Source organism: Epinephelus lanceolatus, chromosome 17, assembly GCF_041903045.1.
Source record: "Epinephelus lanceolatus isolate andai-2023 chromosome 17, ASM4190304v1, whole genome shotgun sequence".
Classification (NCBI taxonomy): domain Eukaryota; kingdom Metazoa; phylum Chordata; class Actinopteri; order Perciformes; family Serranidae; genus Epinephelus; species Epinephelus lanceolatus.
In genome coordinates this window covers 2,237,514-2,258,403 of record NC_135750.1, presented here as the reverse complement: position 1 = coordinate 2,258,403, position 20,890 = coordinate 2,237,514, and the positions used below count along the sequence as shown (strand labels likewise).

The 20,890-nt window shown below is 43.5% G+C and overlaps 1 protein-coding gene across 1 annotated transcript in view; it reads right to left on the bottom strand.

Annotated features, from left to right (window-relative positions):
- Positions 1–20,890, bottom strand: part of LOC144458377 (uncharacterized) — a 107,674-nt gene that overhangs the window by 20,419 nt on the left and 66,365 nt on the right. The window contains exon 2 of the mRNA XM_078160790.1: positions 5,770–5,874. Coding sequence (XP_078016916.1) covers positions 5,770–5,874 — 105 coding nt within the window. The remainder of the gene's footprint in view (positions 1–5,769; positions 5,875–20,890) is intronic.

The following is a 20,890-nucleotide window of genomic DNA, read 5'->3' as shown; positions in this document are numbered from 1 at the left end:
ATGTTCTCCCTGTGTCAGCGTGGGTTTCCTCCAGGTGCTCTGACATGTTCTCCCTGTGTCAGCGTGGGTTTCCTCCAGGTGCTCTGACATGTTCTCCCTGTGTCAGCGTGGGTTTCCTCCAGGTGCTCCCACATGTTCTCCCTGTGTCAGTGTGGGTTTCCTCCAGGTGCTCTGACATGTTCTCCCTGTGTCAGCGTGGGTTTCCTCCAGGTGCTCTGACATGTTCTCCCTGTGTCAGCGTGGGTTTCCTCCAGGTGCTCTGACATGTTCTCCCTGTGTCAGCGTGGGTTTCCTCCAGGTGCTCTGACATGTTCTCCCTGTGTCAGCGTGGGTTTCCTCCAGGTGCTCTGACATGTTCTCCCCGTGTCAGCGTGGGTTTCTTCCAGGTGCTCTGACATGTTCTCCCCGTGTCAGCGTGGGTTTCCTCCAGGTGCTCTGACATGTTCTCCCCGTGTCAGCGTGGGTTTCCACCAGGTGCTCTGACATGTTCTCCCCGTGTCAGTGTGGGTTTCCTCCAGGTGCTCCCACATGTTCTCCCTGTGTCAGTGTGGGTTTCCTCCAGGTGCTCTGACATGTTCTCCCTGTGTCAGCGTGGGTTTCCTCCAGGTGCTCTGACATGTTCTCCCTGTGTCAGCCTGGGTTTCCTCCAGGTGCTCTGACATGTTCTCCCCGTGTCAGCGTGGGTTTCCTCCAGGTGCTCTGACATGTTCTCCCTTTGTCAGCGTGGGTTTCCTCCAGGTGCTCTGACATGTTCTCCCTGTGTCAGCGTGGGTTTCCTCCAGGTGCTCTGACATGTTCTCCCTGTGTCAGCGTGGGTTTCCTCCAGGTGCTCCCACATGTTCTACCTGTGTCAGTGTGGGTTTCCTCCAGGTGCTCTGACATGTTCTCCCTGTGTCAGCGTGGGTTTCCTCCAGGTGCTCTGACATGTTCTCCCTGTGTCAGCGTGGGTTTCCTCCAGGTGCTCTGACATGTTCTCCCTGTGTCAGCGTGGGTTTCCTCCAGGTGCTCTGACATGTTCTCCCTGTGTCAGCGTGGGTTTCCTCCAGGTGCTCCGACATGTTCTCCCCGTGTCAGCGTGGGTTTCCTCCAGGTGCTCTGACATGTTCTCCCAGACTATCACAGGGCTGACACATATCGTGTAGTCTGACATCAGCAGTTAGGACCAGGCTTAGTAAAGACCAGGTGGTGCAACCTGCTCCGTATGTGTAACTCATGGCACAGTTCAAACTCTCACCGTTGAGTACTGTACATATTTTATAACTGGATGGTGAAGGACTCTATAGGTTTGTAATTAAAGAGTCAAAGAGACGAGACTTTGTTTAAAAAGGCCAACAGTTCCCACACAGTTCATCCGATGTAAACACTCTCTAAGTAAAGCTGAGAGTTGGCACTTTAACTTCAGAGTCATTGTTTCCTTTCAGATCCAGAGTGCTCACAACAAATGATGAGTCACCTTGCTACTCAGAGATCTCAGTGTAAGAATTATATATTCAATTAGAAACACACAGCCTCTTTAAGCAGAATAATGCGCGATAAACTGGCTGTTTCTCAAAGTCTGCATCCATCACAGCAGCACATCAAGTGCCTGTGTGACGTCTGACGTCTGCAAACCACTTCATTTCCAAAAAGAAGATGGGACCATGACTGACCGTGGACAAAAAGATGGGTAGCTTAGCTCTGTGTGTGTGTGTGTGTGTGTGTGTGTGTGTGTGTGTGTGCAGGCTGGAGAATATTACTGTGAGAAAATCCATTTCCTGCAAGTGTTGCAGTCTCCAACAATATGCCCTAAATGCTCTGCATCCCCAAGTAAACCTAATAACTCTGACACACAGCTAACTGTGAAAAATATTATGCCTCTTTCATCGCTTGCAAGTGAACAAATGATAATTGCAGCAAATACATTCCTCCCAGCACCTATAATTTTGTAAACACCCAAACAGCTGCAAGTTCTCCGAGTCACCTTCCTCCACATCCCACTATGGAGGAACAAACTGTTTTTACATCAGACTGAAACCAGACACATGGTGAGAGGGAGCAAGGAAACATCACAAAGACCTGACAGATCCTTCTGTTTTTTTACACAAGCAGGATGCATTATTAATCACCTGTGTTATTTTGTAATCAGCGTACAGTATATGCACTATTGATCCTAACCTAGAAAGATGCCCCAGATAACTGTGATTAATATTTTTATATTGATAGAAGTGTAATATCATCTTGTCTGGAGAGATTAATGAGGTTCATAGATTTGCTTATTTTTAGGATTCAATTAAATCTGCCTGTTCTGGAAAAAGTTCTCTCAAGAACAAAGAAGAAAAATCGTCATAACAATCAGCTTTCAGGATTAATAAAATCAGATTTAAAGGGACAGTGTGTGGGATTTATTAGCGTCTATCAGTGAGGATTGCAGATTTTCCCGGTTAGAATTCCTTCAGTGTTCAGGAGGTTTCTACCAGGAGCCGAATTATCAGCAGAGGTCTCCTCCTCACTGGATGAAGTTGTGTCATGTGAAAAATCTATGTTTTTATGATGCTGTTCAGCTCATTGTGGAGGGGCTGGTGGCTGATAGTCAACTCGTCCTCACTGTGACCTCGTCACATGTCCACGTTTGGTCATGGACTTTCCACGTCCACATATGACGTCCAAGGTACCCTGGGTGTGTTGGTTGTTGACGTTCTGGGACGCCGTGTCAACTTCAGCCTGTTACATGCATTGTCTGTTTTCAAAATACACTTCTGTTTTCACAGGAAATGTACAGTTTGATACAGTCTCTTTCAAAATAAAAGCACTACACTGCTAATGGACATTTAATTTCCTTCAACTACAAATGCATGTGGTCAGGTTTAGGAAACAAGGACAGGGTTTGACTTTATAATCCAATGACAAGTGAACACTGGCCTCACAGGTGAAAGTTGGTGTTTGTTGGACCCCTCCACCCCCCTCCCACCTGCCCTACTCGGACTTCCATCGCCTTAACTTTAATTGCTGTCCTGCTATGTTTCCCTCTCATGCTCCCAGGCGCCATTAAACAATAATGACGACCGGCTGCGTATCATGCTGACGTGAAAGGGCGGCTTTTTTCATCTGTGTCCAACTGACCAAGCGCTGGTTTCGACAACTTCGCCCCTACTGGTGAGATTAGGTTTAGAAAAAGAATCATGGTTGGGGTCGTCACATTCGTTCTTACAGTAAAGTAGGGGCATGACGTTAAGTACATAACTTAAAATATCTCAACGCTGAAATTTGGTTTTACACAAATGGCGGTCACCTGGGTCAAAGTCCTGTGTTTGTTTGAACCACTCACCACTAGACTGCCTCCCTATTAGCCCGTTTCCACTGCAGGAACCACCCTTGAAGGACAGAGTTTTACAGGGGCTAAACAAGTCCCTGCCTTGGTGTAGGTACTCAGAACGGCCCCAAGAAACTCCTGGCTGGGGCTTGGGGGTTACTTGGTGCTGATTGGATATACTCAAGGTGGGATGTGACGTCAACAGAAAGTGACAAAATAGCTTGCATTTGTCGCGCAACAATTACGTCACATCCAGAGCCCGGTAACTTTACAGGAACCTTCCTTCTACTCCGCCCTCTCAGTGGAGACACGGTGGTTGAGAGGGCCGAGCGAGAGGACGTTCCTGTAAAGTTCCTGCCCCCCAAATAGTACCAGGAACTTCTTCAGTGGAAACGGGCCTACTGTGGACTCTGTCAGTCTTTATACTGCGCCACCTGACTTCCTGCTTCGCTCCAGTCATATTTAACTGAGTGAATGAGAAAGGGAGGCAGGAGGAGGGGAGGATGGCACGTTGGTACAACACTGTGGATGGACTTTTTTTTTTTCCAACACATGCACGTGGGTGGGTTTAGGAAAAAAGAACAGTGTTTGGCTCTGCAGTCACAGAGGAGGTGAACACCAGTTTCATGGGTGAAAGTTGGCGGTTGTTTGACCCATCCACCACCCCTCCTGCCAACCTTTTGTAGTGTAATGTACTGATTTACTGTAGTGTTTGTACTGTACCTTTAAGTTGACCTTTAAAGATACGTGTTGAAGCAATGTACTCTGCGCACTGACGAATCACACACTGGTTTATTATTTCATGTATTCCTATGACACACACATACACTCATTGAGCACTTAAGCATTGTGGTGGAGAAGTACCTAGGATTCACTGTGCATGATTTTTTAAAAACAGCATGAGGATGGGCTCAGAAACATTGGTGGAAAGTTAGGGGAATTCCAGCTTGTCCTGATATGACTCTGGTAAGAGGAGGCGGGCCTAGACTGCCCAGGAAAGCATTACGAGTGCAAGTAGATAGGCTGGCTTCGAGGGAAGAACGGAGAAGCCGTGACACCGTTATGTTCAGCCCAAGTGGGTAGGGTTAAAGAAAAAAGCGACTCAGCAGAAATCTTCACAATAAAAGCGAGTGCACAGACAAAGAAATAACTTCAACCGTATCAGGCCGACGTGAAAGGACAGCTTTATTGTTTGGTGTCTGACGCTGGCAGTCACTGACCAAGCGCCAGATTTCAGTGACTTCGGAGTGAGACTGGGTTGTTTTACCGAGAGCTGAATTATCCACAGAGGTCTCTTCCTCTCCAAAACAGCTAACTATGGTGGCTGATGGAAAAACGAGAAATATCCCCATCTAGAGCCAGTTTAGTTTGTCCACTCTGGGCTACTGTAGAAACACAGCAGTGCAACATGGTGATTTCCGTAGACGAGGACCTGCTCCCTATGCAGATATAAACGTCTTATTCTAAGGTAACGAAAACACAATAATTCTTATTTTCAGGTGATTATACACTAAAGAAAACACACTGATTACATTATATTCCACTGCTGTCACTATGAATCCTTCACACTGGACCTTTAATAAGATGCATACATTCAAGTAGATTACAGCGGACTGTTCTTATTTTTGCAAACATAACTAAAATATATCAAGCGAGACATTTGAAAACACAGATTGCTTCTTCCTTAAGTAAAGTTAGGCAAATAAAAACTCTCTGTCACAATATAATTTGTCATGATTTCTGTTTATATTATGATATGAAATGATGATAAATTGCTGACATCAGTTCAGTAACTTAGTGGAAATAAAACCAAACAGGAAGTAGTTCTTCTGTTTGTTTTTCAGAGTGTTTTTTCTTTCTTTTACTCGTCCATCAAATAAACAGCTGAGAAGTCACAATTCTTAAAAATTATATCAAAGTCCAACATCACCATCGAGCAGGTGATACAGGTTGTAACAAGATGTGAACAGCGGTGTAACGTTGCTGTGGGCTACAACTCAAGTCCTGTTTCTTTTACTGATATTTGTTGACATTAGTACAAACTGGGACCATTATAACTGCACCGAATCTGCCATTAGCACTTCCTGTTTGCAGTGTACCCATGGGTGTGCAGACAAGTATCACTGGATCACTGTGACACTGAGGAAAATGTAAAAACATAATCAGTCTCAGGCAGGTTCTGCAGTCATGAGGACAGATTTATAGACGTTTGTATGAATGACATCAGACTGAATTTAAAACCTAACGTGACATAAACTCAGTCAGTGGATGTTTGCAGTCCTGCTGGTCATAAGAGCCGATATTATTGTGTGTTTGAATGATTCTGTGGGCCGCAGTGTGTGTGTAACAGAAACCTGAGCAGAGTGCTCGTCGCAGCCCTGGGATGTAATAAATCCACGACCTTGGTCAGAAGGCTTTAAGGTGTTGTGCGGCAGGGTGAAGCAGACCTCTGGGTGCCTTGTTAAGGTGCTGTGACTCACCTGTTTGTGGTGGTGGTCGTAGGAGTTGATGTGGTTGTCGTACTGTTGGTGTCTCACGTACTGCTTGTCGCACAGCTCGCAGTAGAGGCTGGAGTCTCCTTCCTCCTGCAGACACAGAGCCAGAGAAGTTAAAAAAGGAAATCTCACTCATCGTGTTTAGTGTCTTTGTGTTGATCTTGAGAATCATTGTACCATTAACATGATGTATGGCTGCTTGTTTAGAACCAGAATCTTTTTTTAAAGAAGCAGATTTGTTTTAATGTCCTCGAGCATCCACAAGTTTCTGCTTCCTGCTGCAAAAAGGTGCCGAGGATAAAGGTAATAAAACAACCTGAGCAGAATCTTACTGATTAAATAAAAAAGGAAAACTACTGAGAGGTCGCTGCTAAATGTTCTTTTATGAACCTGAAAACATTGAACTCTGAGGATTTAAGGTGCTGACTGCTTAATCTGGATTTAACCTGCCTCTGTAACTGTAACTGCCACGTCACCAGAACATCTCTTTAGAAACCAAAACATTTTTAAGTCAGCAGTCTCTGTCGGTGTTGTCCACTCTGCACGCTGTCCACAGGAATATTTTCATGATGCTACTGAATGTCAGTGGTGGCCCGAGCACATTTGGTGCCCTGGGTGAGCCTCAATGCGAGAGCAGGGTGTAACAAGCTGAGAAGGGAAGGGGGGCCTGTCTATTATTCACCATCCCTCCCACCCTGCTCGGACTTCTGCCGCCTTAACTTTAGTTGTTTTCCTGCCGCATTTCCGCTGGTCAATGTTATTGTTTAATAATCGGCTGCATATCATGCCTACATGAAACAGCAGCTTTTTTTTTCGTTGGTGTCAAGCACCGCAAGTCACTGACCAAGCGCCAGTTTTGGACGACTTTGGTGTGAGACCAAATTGGACAGTCAGCCATCAGGCAATGTTGGGCCGTCAGTGAGCGTCTGTTGCCCGAGTCTTTGTGATCGGTCCCCACACTGTTGGACCATGTCAGCCCTTGTTGGCTCCTTGATTCAGCTTGAATTGGCACCGGGGACAGTGAAGCCCCTCGGTGAATAAAATCACTCTGATTGGTGGTTCAGCTCAGTGCACAACGAGAGAAACAAAAGTGAGGAAAGTAAACAAAAAGCTAAAGTCAAAAGGGCATGAGGTCGAAACAAATTTGTTAACAGTGAGTGGCTGTGTTTCATGTTGACAAGAAAGGACAACTCATTTTGTCGGCGTCTGACAACAGAAGTAACTGACCAAGCCTTGGATTTGGACTTCGGAGTGAGACATTATCGAGCCATCGGTCAATGATGGGCGTCTTTGCAATGTGTCTCAGCACCGTTAGACCTTTTCAGCTCTTGTCGGCTTTTAGAGCTGAAAAGGTGCGTGTTGAATCGGTGTCGGTGGATTCCCTCTGTGAATAAAACCACTCTAACTGGCGGTCCAGCTCAGCACACAACGAGAGGAACTAAAGTGAGGAAAGTAAACAACGGTGAAGTCAAGAGGGATTGAGATGAAAACAAACTTGATGTGCGTCACCTACCAGCAGGAGCATTTATTGACACGGTTCAGTGCTGTGCATTCTGGAAGTTGTAGGTTTTCTTGAGCCAAAGTGACACTTCAGCCCTTTACTCTGTTGTGTCTCTTTGCTGCACGGACCGCCCAGTTTCATGAAATCTCTCCAGCAGTGAAACACTTCTGTAGGTGGTGCTGGTTGTTACTGTGCGTACACTGTACCGTCGGCAGTGAGCTGGTAGCTCCACATGCAAACTTCTACAGTCGAGCAGATGAATAGATGGTTTAATCCATTCCTCACTTCCCTCGCTCTCATGTGAGTGTAAATCATGACTTCAGACTCCTTTAAGTCGGTCGTAAAGAACAAAACGAAAACAAAAGTCTGTGTGTGTGTGTGTGTGTGTGTGTGTGTATAAAGTCCCACTGTGTGGGAGGGAGTGGTGAGTTACAGTCGGAGCCGGTATAGGCTGTAAAATGTATTTATGGAGGATGCATATTCATCATACTGGAGCTTTTAATTTGTTACCTGTCGTATGGAGAGTGTGTGTGTGTGTGAGTGTGTGTGTTCCCATAGAGCCTGTCATGCAGAGTGATGCTGTCTCTATTGCTTCCGATGGCTAATGGGCCCTTCAATCACAACTATTGATCAGCAATCTGAGTGTCTGAGCGAACACACACACACACACACACACGAATACACACACAAACAAACATTTCTGTGAGCCCACGTACATCCGAAGCTTTTAATGTGTTTAATACGGCAGCGAATCTAAAGCCCACACAGACAGTCACAGATGTAGCAATGCAGGATTGTACTTTTAGGCTTCTACACACACACACACACACACACACACACACACAAACACACACAAACACACACACACCCACACACCATCCCCATTAATGGAAGATTGATTTATCTTTAAAAGTAGGGAACATTCAATCTGTGGCACGACCTTCAGCGGAGGTCTGGCTGCTCTGTGTGTGTGTGAGTGTGTGTGTGTGTCACAGTTTGCATAAGTTGGAAATTTCCAACTTTTTGTGTCTTAAAAAAAGAAGAAAAAAAAATCACATTTGGAGAAGCTTCCTGAGCTCCATTAGGGGAGAGACCAGAAAGAGACAAACGTGGAGTGAGTCAGCCGCAGAGTGTGACGGAGGACAGACGGAGACAAACACAGAGACAGTGACAGAAGCAGAGGGGAAACACAGACAACCTTGTTTCATCCCTCACGGTCCCAGAACGGCCGCCATCCCCGGCCATTACCGCAGGGATCTCCTCCTTTAGTCAGCATTAGCTCGTCAGACAAGTGATTACTGCAGCTACCATAATCTCATTAAGTAACGAATTTATATTACATTATTCTATTACCGAACGAAACATTACATTTGCATTATTTAATCAAAGACGGCATTGGTTTGCATTATGTCATTAAAGATGTCGTTGGGTTGCATTAGCCCACTGAAGATGGGCTTTGATGTCCATTAAACATGGCTTGCTGGATAGCTGGGAAGTAGCTGCTCAGTAAGGCCAAATTAAAACACATTATAGTTTGGAAGCTTTTTGGTGCACTGCATGGCAACAAAACAGAGGGTGTGTTGTCTTGTTGCCATGTGGAATATCTCATTTTTTCTTCTTCTTTTTTTTTTTTTTTTAACTTGAGCCGAGGGAGAGTTTTTTGGAAAGAGTTTAGGAAATTGCTTGACCCATAGTGAGAATGAATTTTTCAAAACCCCGCAGGACAAACTCTCAGATGCCCGGTTGTGAGGCAAAAAATGAACCTCCCTAAAGCCAGTCTGCATCTTGCAAGCTCAGATTCAAGTCTGGAAAACAACTGCTGAGGAGCAGCTCAGGCAGACCGAATACGAGCTGAGAAACTGTCTCGTCTCTACTTTGTGTTAGAAAATATGAATCTGGCAATTTTTGTTCAAAATGTATTTTAAGTCCGAGTCAATAAGTCGATTAATTGCAGCCATAGATTGTAGAAAATAGAGGATCTAGCTACTGTGACGTCACCCATTGGTGTGAGGGCTGCCATTTTGAAGCAGCTTTAAAGCCTCGAGTTCAGCATTTCAGCCGTCACCGTCTTGGCTTTTTGGAGCCAGAAGTGACCATATTTGAACGAGAAAGTAGAGCTGAGGATGAGCAACTCATCCTCACTGTGACCTTGTCACATGTCCACGTTTGGTCATGGACTTTCCACGTCCACATATGACGTCCAAGGTACCCTGGGTGTGTTGGTTGTTGACGTTCTGGGACGCCGTGTCAACTTCAGCCTGTTACATGCATTGTCTGTTTTCAAAATACACTTCTGTTTTCACAGGAAATGTACAGTTTGCATACAGTCTCTTTCAAAATAAAAGCACTACGTCGGTACAACAAAAGCTTTACAATCATACAGGAAGTGAACACCAGCCTCCCAGGGTGATAGTCGATGGTTATTGGACCCATCCACCATCCCTCCTGCCCTGCTTGGACTTTCGCCCTCTGAACTTACGTTGTTGTCCTGCCACAGTTCCCCTGATGACGTGACCGGCTACGTATCATGCCAATGTAAAAGGACGGCTCTTTCCTTGGTGTCTGACGCTGATAGTCACTGACCAAGCGTCAGTATTCAACCGGAGAAGTGGAATGACATGCAGCAACGGGCTGTGGGTTGGAATTAAACCTGCGGCCACTGTTTCAAGAACGCAGCCTTTGCACATGGGACGCCTGCTCTACCAGGGGAGCTGGTGGGTGCCCCAAACCATATTCCTTTGTTTTAAACCCAACCACATGCATGTGTTGGCTAAATGTGACCATGTACATTTGTTGTTGAAGAAAAGAAACGTCTCTTTGTGGTGTTGTACCAACGTAGTAACCTGGAAATCCAGATGCCCCGCCCCTAGCAAATTCAAATTTGCTCTGCACGGGGATCTGGCCCCGACGAGCAGAGCCCGGTGAATCACCATCGGACCAATCAGATCAGTCTATCTGACAGAGGCGGGCTCTGGGCAGGCGTAACATGATGAGGACAGCGCTGAGCCGTGGGAGTCGAAAAGTAAACAGCCAAGATGGCAGCTGCCGAAGGACCGCGTCCATTCAGTTTAGTTTTGGAAGAAACGCTAAGCCAACTACACTTATCTTTCTCCTTGAGAGAGGAACAGAAGACTGCCCTAGAAGCCTTCGCTTCCAGGAAGGACATTTTTGCCGTTTAGCCCCACTGGTCGGCAAACAAATGGGGCTTAGTACAATGAATACATCACCTTGTTTTTTGCTCTGATTGGCTATCATGCTATCCAACTGCGTGCGGCGGCATTTAATATGCCTCAGTTAGTGCCGCCCCTTGGGCAGGAAGGGTGCATCGGTGAGGGCCAGACTCAAAATCTTTCTCGATTTCAGTCTGGATTTCCAGGCTACCAACATAGTGCTTTTATTTTGAAAGAGACTGTATGCAAACTGTACATTTCCTGTGAAAACAAAAGTGTATTTTGAAAACAGACAATGCATGTAACAGGCTGAAGTTGACACGGCATCCCAGAACGTCAACACGTTCGTGGAACGTGGAAAGTCCATGACCAAACGTGGACATGTGACGAGGTCACAGTGAGGATGATGTTGGGATGACATGACACCTCCACCAGACACCTGCCAAGCTGCAGTCCACTAATGACGACCAACAAACAACACAACCAGTTATTTTAAGTGAGTCACTGCTGAGTTTCCAGCGAATTTTTAGCCCCCAAATGTTTTTAGCAACCCAGTTTAGTTTAAGCTAAAACATGATCTTATCATAACCATGAGCTAAACTTAACCACATGTTAGTCACGTTGTTGAAGAGTAAAGTTTCTATGTATCCACTACATCATAGCGTGCACATGCATCTGTGGTTTGCAGAAATGCACCATGCCAACATTCGTTGTCTCACATTAGTTATTTGTTGAGAGCATAAATAGAGAGATGTGGAGCTTTCCAGATGATGATCAGAACATGTAAGTGTGTGCTTGTAAATCAGCCCTTAAACCTGTCAAACATAAAAACATACAGAAAACATAACGATTAAAAGTATGACTCAAACCAGGAAGGATAAAAGTGACTAAAACTAAAAAGCATTGTCGTCTCCAGACTGAGACTAAATCTGAGCTAGCTGTCAGAGTGAACGCTGATTGTGGATGTCAGATGTCAGAGATATCTTGTATTGAATATGAGGTTTTAAGAAATACATTTTGCTGTGTGTTCGTGGAGTTTAATCGGCAGTTACAGTTTGGATGAGGTGCCATATTTCGCTTCAGGTTGAGTCGAAATCAAAGACTAAAGACCTGTGAGTGTTGCTGCAGGTTCAGAAAGCATTCATTGTGATGTCTGAATAAGAAAGGGACGTCAATCATCTGTTGTAGAGCCGACTTCACATGACATTTGTTCCAAGCGAGTCCATTTCAGCCCATCAGGAACACAATGAGCAAAATGACAGTAAGCAGGCAGACACAAGTGGCAATCTGAAACTTATTAAATGGTAATTTTACTCATAATTTCAACGAGGCAACTTTTGATTTCCAGAGGGCAGAAAAACTTCAAAATAGACTCTGAGAAACAAAAACCCTAACAGTCGTGTTTCTGTCCTCCTGATCTAATCCAAGTTCATTACTCTCCTTTGAGCTCTGGTTTAGTCAGCACCGACTCCTGAGGAAAATATCCGCCTCTTTAGCGGGTGGATGCTCCACTTTCCTCACCAGACACTTGTTTACATCGGGTCTGTGTCGTTTGATGCAGGCAGTTAGTGAACACTCGGCTTGTCTGATTTTGTTTACTGGAGACGGTGTTCAGCTGGAAGACCAAGACAGTAATCTGAGAGAGGCTAAAATCTGCTCAGAGCTGCAGCGCCGGGTGTTTCTGTCTTGTAGATTAACACCCAATTATCTGAACTGGGTGTTTTTCCTTCTGACTCTGGGAGTAAAGAATGAAGTGTGATGAAAGGAGGGGGGAAGAAAGCATCAAATAATCTACATTTTAGGACGTCTCGCTCAGCCCGCTATCTTGAAATGTATTACTTCTGCTGAAACAAAGCTGTCAACTGTAACTAATTTGATTTTGGATGTCTTATAACCGGCTTGATAAGTCTGAAGTGTGAAGACTTTTTTCCAGCCTCACGCTCGCCGAGCAGCTCCTGTAAATGACTTTCTTACTGACAGATCTCTTTTCCTCCGTCTCCCTCAGGGTTATGTTCTTTCTCCAAGCTCGTACTTTCTTAACACTAATGACTAACCGCAGCCAGTATGTAGATAGATGTGTTTTTTTTATCAAGTTTGGGGGTCAAGTGAGGTCATTTTTAATCTTTTGCAAAAGAGAGAACACAGACACGGCCTTTATGTTGATGGCTCTGTGCCCCCGTGGCGTGGCACATTCATCACTGTGTTTCTTTAAAAACCAAGGACAAGGTCGCGACCTTCTCTGAAACCTGCTGTGATAAAAGGAAAGAAAATTAGACTGTCTGAACGGCAAATATCTCTTATTGATCGCAAATGCTGTGTCTCCAAAAACACAATCAGACAATCTGTACGTCGGCGCTGCAGCATGTGTTCCTCCCAACTCTGTAAATGTTGCTTCATCAGACTTTCAGTACACTTTGAGCCTTTTTTTAATTGCAGCTTGGCTCAACAGCCTTCAGCATTCAAAACTAGATTAGTGAGCACGGTGAAAAGTAGCCAGGAAGGTTATTGGCGTGCAGCAGGAAAAACTGACTCAACCTTTGAGAAGCATATGGCGAGGAAAGCTGATGCTGCCTCGGTCTTCGAGGGTGGTGCGAGCCCTCTGGGTTGAATCTCTCCGTGCCAAAATCTAAAAGAATATGGGATTATTTTACCCAGACTGCAGTGTGACTGCTTCATCTGCAGGCAGGAGACATGTCGCCTTTTATCTGCGGTGGAGCGTCATATTTTCCACCGATAATCAACTCTTTACGGGACTGTATGGAGCTGCTGTTGTTTTCTCTGTATATTAAATCCTGTAGTAAGTTTCTGTGTGTTTTATTGTTTTGTTTAATTGGTTTTATTATTGTATATTTTTCATCATAAATTCAGCCGAGAAACAAACAAAGAAATCCCTTCTGGGACAATAAAGGTTTAAATTAAAAGGGAAATGAGTGAATGCGTCTGTGTGTGCACATGCATATACATTATATACTGTGCATATGTGTGTGTGTGTGTGTGTGTGTGTGTGTGTGTGTGTGTGGACAGCGTCCTCCATAGAATCAGAACAAATGCTTTCCTGTAATTGAAAGGAAAATAAAATAAGTGATTGACCGTCCCCCTGCCGGCTTTTTACCAAATGCACCACTCAACTCTGATAGAGAAAGGACCTGTTATTATAATATATTATATTATATTATATTATATTATATTATATTATATTAGTGGACTGGTTTTCTAGGGGGAAATAAAACTTTATTAATTTGCTGTGAAGACATCCAGACGTTCACATTACAGCAGAGCAGCAAACAAAGACTCAGACTCAAACTCTGTAAATACATATTTAAGATACGGTATAAAGACGTGATATTCAGGAGGTGCAGGGTTAAAGACGGGGTTTGGAATTCACCAGTTGTTCACACGGATCACTGTTTACGTCCTCTACTTATATATATATTTTATTTTTCTGTTAATTAGAATGTATTAATATGTAGATAAGTAGATATTTATTTAAAGGTATGTGGGAGTGCATATTCATAAATACTGAAAGACTTATGTATATTCATATTTTGTATATTTTATATATCCGTTTATTAAAATGTAAAGAAAAAGCAGGTCAAGATGATTAAGATATATTTGGAATATTAATTTTTAGATGTATTTTTTGTCATTGTTATATATATATATATATATATATATATATATATATATATATATATATATATATTATACACTAAGACAGGTTTTATATTTCATAAGACAGATATAATAGGTATTGTTAGACACATATGGGTGATTTTGTGTGACAAAGTTAAATGGTAATAATATTGTATATTCAGAAAAGTCTAAGGTTTATATGAGCCGACACTTATAGAGAAGAGATGAGATTAATACGTTTATATTTCCTCCCTCTCCTCTCCAGATGTGTAAATCACAGTAACTCTACATTAACATTATGCTTTTCATTATTTGTTAATATTATTTTCTGTTTGTTTTACTTGTTTGAAATCAATATCCGACCTGTGACCTTCAGCAGCTCCTCTGTCAGGGCTGCATTATATATCTGTGTTATATCAGTGTTAGTGCTGCAGGATTTGCAAACAGACAAACAAACATCATATTGTAATTATTTTTGACAGATGTTGCAAGTGAGTCGTGAATTTTGTGTTAATTCAGTTTGACTGAAAAAAATCTAAAAACGATGATGATGTGATTTTTGTTTGTTTCCGTACATCTGGGATGTGATTTATAAGACGGGACGTCTCTTTTAAAGATTATTGTTCTGCTTTTTTGTCTTTATTTGACAGGGAGGAGACGACATGCAGAGAATGGCTTCAGGCAGGACTCAAACCCACGGCTACTGTGGCAGGGACTCTGTTCATGGGACACTGGCCCTAACCACTGAGCGACTGGGCGCTGCAGGCTGGATCATCTCTGTGCTGCAGTCATGATGGTAGGTTGTGGGGCAGCTCTGGTCTCAATATTTTCATCGAGCTACGTGGTGAAAAATATTGTGATATCTGATTTTCTCCGGATCGCCCAGCGCTACACTCGTTGCACAAAGCACAAGTTACATAAGATGTGAAAAGAAAATCTTCTGTTTGAAAGCAAAGAACAAGTTTCATTAAATCTTGTGTGTGTGGGTTTAACTGATGAGTACTTTGCAAGGTCTGTTAGTTATCTCTTGTTCATTTACTGGGAATTAGATGTAGGTCAAGAGCAGAGTGACCCTTCCTCCTCTCAGCTGAACAAGGACGTAACTGGAAACTGAAGGGACTTTCCACTCGTGGAAATAAAGGATGTTGTTTGTTAAAACGAAGCGAGCAGATTACGACGTAAGTAACGGAGACCATACAAGAAAATGTTTGGACAGAAAATCCCAGGATTCATCTTTACAGAAAGACAATTTCTTAAGACGTCTAGATCTTATTTATATCTGGTCTGAATGTTCGTATTGTAAGTTGCTTCAGACAAAAGTATCTGTTCAATAAATGGAATAAAAGAGTGGAAACAGAGGCTGCTCTCAAGGCTTCCCTCTGCAAGGAGACAAGAGGAGGAATTAAGACACAAATAAGTATTTAGAAGGAATAAGAGATGTGAAATACTTAATTTAAGGGATCAAAATAAACAGACTGCACGGATTATTAATTTAAACAAACACTTTGTAATTTGACAGCAAAAAAATACTAACAAGAGGGAATGATTCATCAGAAAAATCTAAACTCTGCAGTATAGAAATTATATTCAAAGCTCTCCTTTAAGACTGAATATCTCGTCTCAAACCTGGCAACCCGGCTGGCTGCTCTTGTGTTTGCATCCTCAGTTACCTTAATGACCAAACAGGCAACAAGAATTCAGATTCATTATTCAGGTATGTGATTCATGAGAGGATTATTTTCTCACTAATAACAGCTGAAAATATGTAAAGCTTCTTGTGATGGTTGAACATTTTAATTACTGCTGCCAATGAAAACATGGTGAATAATTAAAATGTGAACATGTGAAAAGGCAGCAGGAGAAGAAGCAGGACAAGAGGGCAGAGCAGTGTGCATTATTTCATGTATTAGTCATCGGTCTGCGGTGATGAGAACCTTGTGTTTATCAGTGTGGGTAAATCAGCTTCAGCTGATGGTGAAACAGCGACACGGGAGAGTTTGGCCGCTGTTCAAGTCTCTGCCTCCGGGGAGCGCTCTCCTGTTCACTCAGCTGTTGGAGTTGCTGCGTTTCAGTTAGCCAAAACAACTTTCCAGTTTGTACGCGCAGGGGACCTCCCGCATCACTTCACATTTCAGGAAATGTTGTCAGACTCAAAGCGTGCTGTGGAGGCCGAGCTGTGTGCCGAGGGACCGCAACAAAGCCAGGCAGAGGCTCAGGCTGCTGCCCGGCAGCACTGCAGCTGCAGCTGGACACTGTAAAGGCAGAGGCTGCTCTGAGACAACTGGATGTGTCTGCGCTCCTGCTGCCCACCGTGCTGCAGCTCGGCTCTGCACCGGTCTGTATTTGTTGGTGAGATCAGGAGTGTGTGTGACGGCAGGGGGGCGGAAATGTTTTAAAGCAAAGTCTGAGAAGCTGCAGAGATTTTATGAGCATCAGATATGAACTGTTTCTGTGCACTGACACAACTGCTGAGTGTTGATCTGGTGATTTACGTCCAGGCAGAGATGTAAGGCCGCTACGACGGGCCCCAGTGCACGATTTTTGATTTAACAATTGTAATACTTCATTATAGTTTATTTGAAATAAGCATATGAGTTTGTTTTAAATACTGTTTCCTATTTTACAAGTTCAAGTTACAAGTTCAACTTTAAAACAGACGTATTTCCAAGGTTGCAGTCACGTATCGGGGCCCTTTCTCCACCCAACACATTGTTGGAGGGCCCACTCTCTATCGGCCCCCCACCTCAGGGGCCCAAATGCAACGCACTGTCTACACTGTCTATATTTACGCCCCTGTGTCGAGGCATCAAGGTGAAAAGTGCGTCAAATTTAGTTGAAAAGAACACCTGTTATTCTGGTCCTTTACTCCGTCTATAATAATAACAGTGTAATTTCAGTTGTAAAAAAATAAGTCCAAACTTTCAACATATTTTAGACACCACATAAAGTGCAATCCCTCCCTACCTTCCTTCCTCTCCCAAACCCAGCCAACCTCCAGCCTGTCAGTCCGTCACCAGGGTGAAGCACGAGAATGCATCGTGTGTGTCTGTGTAGCTGCAGGCATGCTAACGTTAGCTGCATCTGCTGCGGCTCTCAGGCGATCAAACACAGTTCACTCTGCAGCTTTTACAAATATTTTGCGCAGTTACACCGGCTGCGGATCATACCCACGTGAAAAGACAGCTTTTTCTTTTTGCAGGAAGTCACTGCTCAGGTATTCAATGACTTCGAAGTCGCTGAATAATCGCTGTGTTACTTTCATAAGGAGCAAAGTGCTACATCAACAGCTTTCCAGGATTAATCCATTATTTCCTGCGGCAGGGGGACAGGCTAAGTTACCTGTGGAAATGGGGGTGTGTTCAAAACACCCCCAGTGTTGACAGAAAGTTGAACTCGCCCACCCTCACACTCAGCGTCGTGGTGACGCAGACCTCCTGTCTGTTTCTGTAAGCTGAAACCATTTCCCTCAGTGGAAACAAAGCTTGTTTTTACTTGTATTTCACAGATAAGAAACAATAAATTGTGGAGACAGTAAAGCCTCCACTAAAATAGCATTTTAAGTCGTGTGTGTGATTTATCCTGGCTTCATATGAGCAGAGGAAATCTCCGCTCGTGGCTAGGCTAATTTATACAATGTAAAATGCCATAGGCTGGTGCTAATAACGTTAGCATGTTGTATTTACTTGGAAAACGTGTTTAGTATAAGACAGTTGTTTTGTCAGTGAACCTTGTGAGTTGTAATGGAGCCAAATTATGTGCCGTTACCTTTGTTAAATGTTGCTGTTGTCCCTGGTTTTATATGAGAAGAGGAAAAGATGGCTAGCTGCTAGGCTAATTTATACAATGTAAAATGTCATAGACTTGTGCTAATAACGTTAGCATGTTGTATTTGTGGGGAAAATGTGTCCAGATAAAGACAAGTGTTTGTTTTATAGTGAAGCCAGTTTGTGTACTTGTGTTTGAAACTGTCTCTATTAAGCCATATTTAATGTGTGTTTAATGTGAGTTTTGAATAAACTACATAAAGTTTGATTTGAACTAAACTTTACAGCTCTTAACACAGTCCTCCACTGCCGACTAGTGTTCTGGAGGTGTAACTGCAGAGTGACACAGACACACCACCGCAGAAGTAAAAATAACGTGCAGATTTTTTTCCCCCACAACTAATCGATTAGTTGAAGATTATGTGCGACTTTAGTCGACCAAGATTTTCTTTGGTTGACTACAGCCCGAGAAGTTTCAGATGGATACCAGATCTCTCAGTTCACAAAAAACAGCAGAAGTGCCAACAGATCAGATCAGATCAGCCCAAATGTCTTCAAAGCAATACAACGTAAAAACAATGCAACACAAACATGACTAAAATTGATTAAAGCAATTCTTACGTACGTCTCTCGTAGGTGTAAGAAGAGGAGAGGCACTGTAATGATAGAATAAAGTTACAGTGCTAACGTTAGATAGTAGCATTAACGTTACTAGTAAGTGGAAACGCACAAGGAAGATAACGTTAATGTTTCAGAGGCTACCCTACTATAGGCTAACGTTAGCCATTAGCATCTGGATGCAGTGTTGTCATATATAGCGTTATAGCCTATGTTACATTAGAGGCAAACTAAAAATACCTGTCCAGCAGGAACTCTGCGACCATCTCGTCCCTTTTTAGGGGGAGATGTTACGGGAGTGGCTACGTCAGTTGGACGCCTCCACGTGGGGAAGACAGACAGGACACTCAGCCAGTGATTGGTCGGAGTTTTCTTCAAACCATATGAGAATGGTACAATTCTGAGTTTTTATCTCTGGTGGAATTCACTTACATGTTAGTGTGCCATCAGCTTATTAATAGCATTTTAACCTAAACAAAGAAAAGCACAGCATTTCCAGACTGTTGCTTTAAACTAATTACAACAGAGATAAACAGTAAAACTTGCGCCGTACAAATATGTTGAAGGAGCTAAGCTGGGCTTCGTTTGTGTGTGTCTGTGGATCTGATGGAAAAACAGTGCTCCCATGAACATATTTAATCACCACCATGTGACATTTCGAGTGTCCAGCAGCAGCAGTAACCATCTTGAAAACAATGACTTCAGCGCACATGCAAAGCATCCTGGTACACGTATGCACTGAGGACGGCTTCAGTTTATGAAGGACGCTGATGCGGTTATTTCCTGAACCTTCTACCAGCACAGATGTAACAAAGACATAATTAAGCACGATGACAGGACAACAGAAATTATACTGTTCTTACAAACGCTCGTGGCAACAAGGAAGATGTTTTTGATCCAGCATCATTTTCATCACATCAGCATCAAAGATGCAAAAACTGAATAATGTTTTACATAAAAAGGGTCAAGAACAAGAGCTGTGTTTCTGTCTCTGTGAAGACGGGTTGCTCATGACTTTTTAAAGGACGGCAACTTCTTCAGACTCACGCTGGATGCAGAGTCTCAAACACAAGGGAAGATGTGTGTGTGTGTGTGTGTGTGTGTGAATGTGGGCTGCAGCCTAAAGACGTGAGAGATCAAACATATGGCAGTGCGTCTGGCTTAATATCCGTAATGCAGAATTTTATGCATATTTGACAAAGTTGCGTTGTGTAAAAAGAGGGCCAGGATGAGTAACATTTGGAGCGGGGCTGTGCTGCAAACATATTTAAGGCGCTGCTCCTCACTACCTTTGACAATAGCACAGCCAAAGAACAGCTTATGAAATGCAAATGATGAATTTTGAGTTTAAAACTCAAACTCTTTGCCAGCAGGCTTCAACATCCCAATATGGAGGATAAACAGACAAATACTCTGCTAAAGGTGCTGCTGATTTTTATTTTTGTCTCGTGGTGAGTCAAACTTCGCAGAGTTCTCAGGCTGTTTTCCTGCAGTGTTTTGGACGGTTATTGGACGTCGCTGTCCTCCGGCTCAGTCCGGTGTTTGACCCCAGTGCGCCTGGTTAATTAGAACACGTTAACCTAATTATCATGATGGGACATTACGTCATTTTGCACTTTGACTGACCTCTGTCAGGAACCAGGTAATTGCTACAACGTCAATGGATCTGTGGGACAATCTGAGGCCATTTATGGACAGCAACATCCCAGCAACCAATGACTGGAACATTTGCAGGTCAAAAGACGTCTCGTGTCAAACTGGGCTGTCGTTAGACCAGCAGATTACCGAACTGATGTTTACTGGAAGGTTTGCTCTGTTGTCACCGGTAAATAGACTGAACTTGTATAGAGCCTTTCGATTCTTCTGACCACTCAAAGCGCTGTTACACGACGTCACATTCACGCACACATTCTCACACTGATGGCCGAGGCTACCATACATATTCAGTAACCTCTCAAACAGCCACCGCGAACATCGGAAACGCCAATCTTCCGATTAGTGGACGACCCGCTCTTCCTCTGAGCCACAGACGCCCCTAACTGAAGTGACTGAAGTGAAGTACAGCTTCTGACAAACACGTTTATAGAACTATTTATAGTTTGCTTTTTACCAGACCTGAACTTTGTGTGTGCTCTGGTTTATGGGGAGAATCAACATCATCCTCACTGTGACCTCGTCACATGTCCACGTTTGGTCATGGACTTTCCACGTCCACATATGACGTCCAAGGTACCCTGGGTGTGTTGGTTGTTGATGTTCTGGGACGCCGTGTCAACTTCAGCCTGTTACATGCATTGTCTGTTTTCAAAATACACTTCTGTTTTCACAGGAAATGTACAGTTTGCATACAGTCTCTTTCAAAATAAAAGCACTACGTCAGTACAACTTGCGAATTGATGTTTTTTTCCTTCAACAACAAA